At 27.9% G+C, this 10218-nt stretch overlaps 1 protein-coding gene across 1 annotated transcript; it reads left to right on the top strand.

The window, feature by feature from the left end:
• The first annotated feature begins 2269 nt into the window (after positions 1–2269).
• LOC124823437 (transcription factor UNE10-like) lies at positions 2270–6227 on the top strand. The gene is made up of 6 exons (XM_047295672.2): positions 2270–2526; positions 2624–3071; positions 3780–3881; positions 3967–4032; positions 4601–4930; positions 5885–6227. The coding sequence occupies exons 1-6, from the start codon at positions 2420–2422 to the stop codon at positions 5969–5971; spliced, it is 1140 nt and encodes a 379-aa protein (XP_047151628.1). The 5' UTR covers positions 2270–2419; the 3' UTR covers positions 5972–6227.
• The last annotated feature ends 3991 nt before the right edge of the window (positions 6228–10218 follow it).

Here is a 10218-nt window from a genome sequence, read left to right on the forward strand (position 1 = left end):
CCATTTTATATTACTTGAATAATTTGATACGTTTATCGATAATCGTTAACATTAACGTTTAGTAGGAATTCTTTAAAAACTCTTTCTTAACTAAATATTTGTTAGACAGTAGAGGTTCAGACAAAACTTTTCCTTGATCGTTGTTTTCTAGACATAAAGAGTTCATGTAGAAATCTTCCTTAATCGTTCGCGTGTGCTCCATCAATAGGAGTTAGAGTAGAACTGTTCCTTAATCGTTGGATTAATGAGTGCGGTAGGGGTTGAATGTCGATGGTAAGTAAGGATATATTACATTTTCCTTCTTTTTATTCACTCCAAACACAAACTTATGGACATATGTACAAGCAAAACTATCTAGAGTTTTATTTTTCTTATAATATTAACACCAGAAATTGTACTGCTATAATTTTCAAAATAATATATTTTTATTTGGGAGATGATTTTGTGGTTCAACCGCACGTATTTGGGATCTTAGCGTGTGTTTGGATTCGTCGAAATACTATTCACGTGGATTGATTTGCAGGTGAAACCTATTTTGTTTATGTTCATTTGCAAAATTTAAGAGTGCGGATAAAGAGTGATGTCGGTTTTTCATATACTTCCTTACATACAAAGTTTTGCAAAGAAAGTCAAAAAAATAAAAAAAACGAAAACGAAAAACCGGAATATAAAACTGAATAAAATAATAATAATACCTTTTTTTAAATTTTAAATAACAACTTTAATTTTATTTGAGTATAATTTTTATTATTTATATCATATTTATCCTTAAAAATAAAATAATAATTATTGAATTTTATTCATTAAAACATTTTTTAATTCATTGTATTCATCGTATTATATATAAATTTTTATCTCATATTCACTTAAATCTTATTATCTTTTTTAGTTCAAACAATATCACATTTACTTTTCTTTTTCGTTTTAAACTTAATTTTTGAAAAATGTATCTTCAAATCCGAACCGCTCATTCAATATTTAAATTAAATTCAAAAAAATAATTCTATCCAAAATAAAACAAATGGCTCTTGAAAACCCATCTTCAAATCATTTTTGTTTATATAGATACGTATTGACGAGTGAAGATAATCTCACTAACAGGAGAACCACTATTAATGAATGGATAATAATTTTTTTCTAATAGAAACACAAGCATTTTTTATATTAGAGACAATTTTATTTAAACAAAAAGAATTATTATTGCTTTTACTATAAGGACGATTATATTATTATCGTATAATCCACAATAGAGCTGATGAATAAGTAAGCCTGTGTATTAGTTCGAGAACAATGATTATCTTATAAGAATTTAGAATTTAGGATTTAGACGCGAATTCAGTAAAATTTATATAAATATATTGTAGTTGAAAATTATGCATTTTTTATTAATTATAAATTTATTTTTCAATTATTCATATATTTGACTTGGATGTCGAAATATTTTTACAGAAATCTCGTTTTTAGTTTTTAATTTTCGAAAAAACACTTCACTAATGTGAGTTAGAGCCAGATTACTAGGATCAACGCAAAATCCATCTCAGTCGTGTAAGAAAGAACTAATTTCATTTACTTATTAAATGATTAAGAAAAATTAATAAATAACAACTTTTATAAAATATTTACAAATATCTTTTTATTTTATACCATGATTTCTTGTTTTACTTATTAAATTTGGTCTAATATAGTCTTAAAGTGAACTTAGTTCCAAATTTCACAAAAAGAAGTATTATAAGGAAAAGGATGATAATACTCTCTTTAATGTTATGTACTATTTATAGACTTAGGAAACCTTTTAATATAATAATTAAACTCTACTAATATAATTAAGCTTTGTTAATATCACACAATTATTATCAAATATCTCATAAAATATATATTAAAATATCAACATAATATATCACACATGCATATTGTTATTATATCTTTGGAGATCGGGTGTATTTGAGCTTCAACGAATTATACTATTATGGATAAGGAAAATGACACTTGAACAACTATTTTTGACAACATTTAGACACGCGTAAACGTATCAAAATCTGAGTGGTCCAGTTGGAAAAATTAAATGAAAATGGACCACTCCGATTTTGACATGTGTGTGCGTGTTTAAATGTTGTCAAAAATGGTTGTTGAAGTATCATTTTCCTATGGATAATAATTAGATGGAGGTACAAATTCCATAAATGAAACTCATATTTTTTACTATTTATATAAAATAGATATATAAGTGTAGATGTTAAAGTGGAAAGCAATAATGAAATAGTTGAAAAGGCTGAACGAACGGTGGCTCTTATATTGGAAGGCAATCTTGCAATTATTCAAACACATGTAAGATTTATCTGCCCTTCATCTTCTTCCACACACTCATAAGTCAGAAAGCATAACGCCTGGTTTTCCTCACACCCCACAATCAAACTCTGAAATGAGCCAACGTGTCCCTAGCTGTGATGTGGACGACAACACCATTTCCACACCAACAAAATTCCCTCTTATTTCCACCTCCAATTTCATCGCCCATGAAGTCCCAATGTAACGCAAATTTCATTCCTTTCACAACTCAAACCTATCTCATCTATTACTCTTAACTCTCCAAGATCAATTCTTTCAAATTCTCTTGCTCTTGCAGGTTGGGCTACAAACTGGCATGCAAAAAGGGACAGCCTTCCACCCACCAACACACTCCTGCGAACCAAACAACATGGGAGATACCTCGTACAAGTGGAACCTTGGAGTCCATCGTCAACCATGGTATCGCCAAAAACTGCCACCAGTTACTTACTAAGGACGCCTTGGTGCCCTCTTTTCCCAAACAGGGAACAGTGTTTGGCGCGTGCAAGAAGGGTTACCCTGGGCGCGTGGAGTCTGGGGTGGTGGCGCGTGGTCCCCCAACCTATGAGTTGACTGGCGTCAAAGACTCCAGTATGAGCGGTTGTGACACCTGTCCGCGGGAGTTGAGCGTCACTTTCAATTCAGCCACCATGGGTTTGCCTGAAAACACCAGTAGCTCCGTTAAGCAGTGTACGGAGACCACTGCCAACGACTACCGTGATTCCGTAAGCCACCGTAGGTCGCAGGTATGACTCGTATACATTTGAAACAAAAATACTAAATCAGTTTAATCATAGTTTGTGAGTGTTACATTAAGCCATTTATTCTTTTGCAAATATAAAAGGTTATTTGCTGGAAAAATTAAAATTAAAATGATTCATGTTTTACAATTTTATTGATTGTAATGAATGTTTGTTTGTATAATTTAAGAGGAGTGATTACTTTCATTTGAATGATTTTCGCAGCTACAATTAATCAATTAAATATTTTTTTGTTCGGATAAATATACTATATATGTTTTCGCTTCTAGTTTATTTCTTGTTGTTAACTTCAAACTTTCTTTAGTTTACATTGTCCAAATGCTTACATGATAGGTATCATTTTAACGTGATGTCATCGTCTCAATAATTGATACAGTCACGTGTTTTTCTGAAGAAAATGAAAATGTTTGGATATTGTAAGGATAAGTATATAACAATTTTTTATATAAGCAAGTTTTTATTTCAAAAGGGTATTTAAATGTTTATAAATTAGTTTGTTTAGATGTATCTTTTAAAAAATGTTTTTTGACCAACTTTGAAATATTTAAAAAAACTATAGTTTGTTTTTTATTCAGTGTTAAATACAAAAGAATTAGATTTCGAACAGATTTCAAACGAGGAGTTTTTGTTTTATTGACATTTTTATGCTAATAATTTTGTGATTGTTTATAATTATGTGATGGAAAATGTTAGAGTGAGGGACGGAAAGAAGATTGTAAGACAAGTGGAGTTGATAGATCTTGTGAATCCAACAAAAGAATAAAAGCTTCAGCTGTACACAACCAATCTGAAAGGGTTACGTGACTCCTCTTCTGTGCACCAAAGTATCATTTTATCTTGAATTTCTTGATCATTGATTCGCTATGTCTTTGCTTTCCAGAGAAGGAGAGATAAGATCAACCAAAGAATGAAGGAATTGCAAAAGCTGGTCCCCAATTCCAGCAAGGTAAAAAGAAGAATACTTCTGACTGAGCCAGGTTTTTCGCATTATAAAATGTTCCCACACTTTTTTCAAATTCTACTGAGTCACAAACACTGACCATACATGACTCACCTCCAACATCCTCCTTAATTACTCAAGGGTGCTCATGCCACCATTCCCATGTCATACCATATCTTCTTATAATGTTTTCTCTTAGGCATCCATGAATTTAACTCTTACATGGGATAAAAATAAAATAAAAAAGTAAAACATTATATAAACCTCTTTCTCCGACCCAACATTTTCTTGATTAAAAAATATTTTAATTTAATTCAATTTTACACAAATTCTTTTTATGAAGTTCAAATTTTACTCATTTATATATAATAATTTGTTTTATATTTAATTAATATATATAATACATTTTTTAAAAAAAAAATATTTTTTCTGTTTAAAGTTAGACATTAATAATGACATGATAATAATATAATAACGATAAATTTTATTAGAATATATTATATACGACTCTAACATCATCATAATATTTTACGACATTGAGAATAAGAGTTGCATGGTCTGGTTTATTTATCAGACAGACAAAGCTTCGATGCTGGATGAGGTTATCCAATACATGAAGCAATTGCAAGCACATTTGCAAATGATGAATTGGATGAAAATGTACTCGTCGATGATGCTGCCAATTACCATGCAACAGCAACAACTTAAGATGTCCATGCTGATGGCTCAAATGGGCATGGGAATGAGAATGAGTAAAGACATGGCTATCAATATGAACATGAATATGGATATGAATATGAATATGAACAACATGAACATTCCCACCATTGCTCCCATGCTCCATCTTCCTCCCTTCATGCCTATGGCTTCATGTGCTGATCGATTACTGGCAGAACCAGAAAAGGTATTGCCTTTTACACACTGTTTCAACAAAATTTTTCATGCTTACAAATTAATCATGGGATTTAGTAAATCTCTACCACTCTAATGTATTTGTAATTCTTTTCGTGTATAAATTAAGATAACTAAATTCTTGTTTAGTTTCCCTTAAAATTTTGAATACCATGTAGAATACACAATATATTAAGGCTTGTTTTGTCTATCCATTGCATTATATAATTTTTTATCACAACCTTTTTCAGATATAGCAAGTTTAATTTGAAACATTATATATAAGATTGATAGTCTGGGGTGAGACTCAAGAACCAATATTCTGTTTTCTACCACTCCTTGACTTATTCTGTTTTATTTTAATCTAACCTTTTGAGACATTCATTATGATATTCTAAAGTATGTTTCTATTTTAAATGAATGAAAACAATTATAGATATTGTTGATATTCTAAAACGTATAATTATATAAACCTTAAAAAGAAAACAATTATCTTTTTTCTGTCTTCTAAAATTTTCTTTTAATGCATAACAATCAGTTTAAAATGTATTAGATGGTTATTGACTATCATTTAAAGAGTATCACGTGTCATTCTAATATAATAAGTTTAAAAAATGTAAATAATATCACATCTTCTTAAAAGTTTAGGATTAACACAGATAATATTTTATGCAACAGGTGAAACTAATAATTAATATTTATAATCTTACGCACATTTTATTTAAAAAAGCTTATAGTTTATCTTAAAATTAAAATCTAAACACTACTTTGATGATTATGATAATTTTGAATATTTATTAAAATAAATACTTTTATCAAAACTGTATAGATATATATTTGTTAAAATAGTCCCCTATGTTTGTTTCTGATTCCTTCCTGATTATATGATAATGTAAAATATATCTATATATATTATATATCTCTCTCTATATAAGAGTTGATGCTAAAGAAGAATAACTTGATGCAGTCAGAGACAGTGGATGCATACAGTAAGATGGCTGCTCTGTATAATCAGATGTATCATCATCCTCCAGATTCAAGTTCCAAGAAATGAGTTCCACTGTTCTACCTTCTCAAGAGTATCATAAGCTTGTGTGTGTATATCTGTTAGAAAGATTGAACTGAAGAGACAACAGTTTTCTTTTTTCTTTTTCTTTTGTACAAGAAAAATAAAATGTAATTTCTTTGTACTCCAATAGTACAAAGATGATGTGCATTATCAGACGTGCTTCCTTCTGTTCATTGTTAGTATTTTTTTTATAATGGATAATAAGTTTGAATATAAGATGTTATTCAGATTTTTAGATGAATCTCTTACCATGTCTTAAAGAAAGGACTTGTTGCAGTTTTTATTATGATTACCATGTTTTAGTAGAAGTGTTTGTCTTAGACTAACATTAGTTTTGATTTCCAGGTTTTAGTACAAGGGTTTGTCTTAGACTAACATTAAGTCTTGTTTGTGTCTTTTAAAATATATGTCTAAAGTAAAAAATAAATCCTTAGTTGAATCTTAATCAATATGATAATCGATCGATTAGTTTTAATTTAGGGAATGCTTTTCATCAGATTCAAAACATAATTCTAAAAATTGTCGATTTAATCTATTAGGTTAAAAATTAGTCGATTAGATTAAGACAATGGGAAGATTGCTCATTTTTGCATTTAATCAATTAAGTCCTATTCATAATTGATTATTTTTGCAAACTGATAAAAAGCATAATTTTTATATTTAACAGATTAGGAATTTAATATAATTGATTAATATATTATAAATATCATAAAAAGACAAGTTGACTTTCGCATTTAATCGACTAAACTCTAATATTAATTTATTAATATAAGCTTAATTCAGTTTATGGGCTTTACGAAAAACGTATTAATCAATTAAACATTTAAGATAATCAATTAAAATAGTCGTTATATCATATATCTTTAAATCCTCTATCTTTTTTATATTCTAAGAACCGAAGAACGAGAGTGTAAGGAAATCTTCAAACTATTGTAATCAAGCTTTTAAAGAAGATTAAAGAGAAAATGGTTATTCATTGGTTAAAAGTGTTTTATACTGTAAAATTCATTTTCAGGTGATATCTTTATGGTTCTTTTCTTTGTAATCTCATTAAATATGTTGTATTTCTGCGTGGTCAGTTTTGAGATAATTGTATGTAGCATGGTAGGAGGACTTAAAAGATTGATTTCAAAATTTATAAATATAATTTTCAGTGATAAAATTAAAAGGTGTAAAAGAAAAATGATTTTCTATTACTTGCCTTTTTAGACTGTAATTAGTATATGTACAAGTTCTATAAATTTTTTAAACGAATTTCCTGAAATATATGTGCAAAATGGTAAAAATCTATACTAACGAAACACCAATAAGATACATGAAAGTAAATTTGTGATTCATATAGGTTCAGTTGTTTATTGAGAATACCATATATTCTTCTTCCAATTGCTCAAATAAAATATAGATATGAAACAAAATTTATAATTCATAAAGGTTTAATTGTTTATTCAAAAACCATACTCTTGCAATTGTTTAAATAGGTCTAGAAAATAATTTCTTTGAGGAACACACCATAAATAAATAAATAAATTACAAAAACACAACTTAAAGGATAAATTCACTTGAACGCATTTATTTATAATTTTTATGATGATAAAATTACAAATTGTATCATAAAACTTTTATAAAGAATAAAATTATAAATCCTTTAACTCTAATAGAAATAATTTCAAAAGTAAGAAAATATAAATATATTGGAAGAAAATGGTTTCAAAGATTACCATGAGTGTAAAAAAATAATAATAAAAGAGAATGCAAATCCATATCTAGAAAATCTATTATGGATAAGAATTTAAGACAAAAATCATTGAGATTGTTCATGTTACTTTCAATGCGTGAAAAAGAGCAAACATGGAGTACTATTTGAAAGAGTGATGACTTGAATTGGGTTTGCATTTATTAAAGTTTTTGTACAAACATTTTTATATTTTGTCTATTAAATTGTGCAAGGAATAATTGAAGAAATAATTTGAAAATAAAATAAAAATTACAAAGACAAAAAAAACATTGTTTATATCACTTTTAATAGTTACACAACACTTAGGAGTCGAGATAAAATTTTATATTTCAAAGCGAATAATATTTCATATGTATGATGATTGACTCTAACAATGTTACTTGATTGATTTGGGATCGGAACATTGATGTCCACCATAGTGAAAAGAGGAAGTGATATTTAAACTTTCCTTATACTTTGACTCCTAAACGATGTAAAATTATTACATCGAGTAGAAAAACACCAATTGAAATGTTGAATTTAACGTATAGATTTAGATTTAATTGTGTCATTTGTAGAGTTTTTAGAGATCACATATATTATTTAAATGTGTTATGATTATTATCATAAGAGCCAAAATTGATACTGATTTTTTTTTTTCATTCTTATTAGGAAAGAAAACAAAAATAATACTTAAATTTTTTATATTTTGAAAATCACATATTTGCTATTCACATCATTAACAAATTTAAATACACTTTGACATTTTATTGTCATAATAAATTGACATATTGGTTCATCAAGAATTTATATATGATTGTGATATGTATTTTGGATCTATATAATAAAAAAATATAAGATTAGACATAATTATTATTTCTTAAAAAAACCTTAGGTGATAATTCAATAAATTTAAATTAGATTTATAATTGGATAGACTGCATCTCTGTTAAAGAAAAGAAACAATATTATAGTATAGTTTTAGTACTTCTAATGATCAATGATCATATTTGAGCGTGAGCTACTTTTCAATAAGACTTTCCAATTTCCATTCACATTTTGTTTTAAATCTTAAACATGGAGCAAATTTTGTTTGCAGCAATGATCAACTTGTGGCTTAATTAAGCTGAAAGACACCGAAGAAGCTTGAACTAAGATGACCTAATTCAACTATCAAAATCAGACGATGACTAAGATATTTCATGTCTTCCTTCAAAACGATGTCATTCTTAAACATAAGTTTCTAATTCTCTTACATCATAGTAGATTTTATCTGCATCTTTATGCTGAATGTATAAGCATTCTTAATTTGACTTCCAAAATCACATTTTGAAGTGCATTGAATAAGTTGTCTGCTATAAGTACGTTTTGGCCTATTCGCCAACTTTCCAGGCTTGAATTAATAATAATGTTAATTTATGAGAGGATAATTACCACACGATCACCCAATACAAATTCTCGAATCAACAACACCACAACGACACGTCCTACAAACGTGTGGTTTACACATGTTATACTAAACATATTAACATGCTTTGTTTGGTTAAAGTTCAACATTTAAATTATTTAATACTATATAAATAGTTCCATCATCTCACTCGTTTCTCACCATGGTTTCACATGCGTAACATTAGAGATTCCTGTCCAATAATATACATTCGACCACTTAATTATCTCACAGACAATTTGCATGTACTTTTCATACATTTGGTAAAAAGAAAACTTGTACTATGCATTAATTAAAAACATTATTTTTATGTATTATAAATCAGATGGCGATATAATTAATAGTTACACAATCATATTTTAATTACAATTGAATTGGTTACTTTTACTTGAGGCAACACATATATACTTTCCTATTTCAAGTTCAGCTCTTATATATGTATTAAATATAATGCCAATATCTTCCAAATAATACAAGAAAAGACTAAGATATTGTAAATAGAATACGATATATATTATAAGCATGTTTTACTAGATACTAATATTTGATCTAAACCAAAACCTTGGTCTAATATCAAATTGCAAAGCTAAAATTGAGTTAACGTATATCATACAAATATTAAAGTGTTCACAAACTTCTTTTCAACTTTTCACCACTTAATACATTATTATTTGCATGATTTAAATAATCAACAAAACAAAGGATCTTTAAATCATATCACATTTGCATATAATACATCATCATCCAATCAATACAAAAAACGTTATATCATTAGTATCTCTTTCCTCAAGCCACATGATGATGTTTGAGTCATATTGTTTGAACATCTTATCAACACTTCAATGACAAACTAAAATAAAATATCACTTGTCCTTGGATTCCTCATTGTTCAAGTTAGACACTGTCTAATTGTCAAAATTTAGAAAATAAGGACAAAATATTTACTCAAAAATCTCAAGATTTCATCACTTAAGCGACCGATCATCACTTAAGCAAGATGTATTTAGAGAGGAAGGAAAAATTATTACCTCTCTCTCTCAGTTTTGTTACTTTTAGTTTGAACAAGAAGAA

This window comes from Vigna umbellata, chromosome 11 (assembly GCF_029865625.1).
Source record: "Vigna umbellata cultivar VRB3 chromosome 11, Vumbellata_1.0, whole genome shotgun sequence".
In the NCBI taxonomy this organism is placed as follows: Eukaryota; Viridiplantae; Streptophyta; class Magnoliopsida; order Fabales; family Fabaceae; genus Vigna; species Vigna umbellata.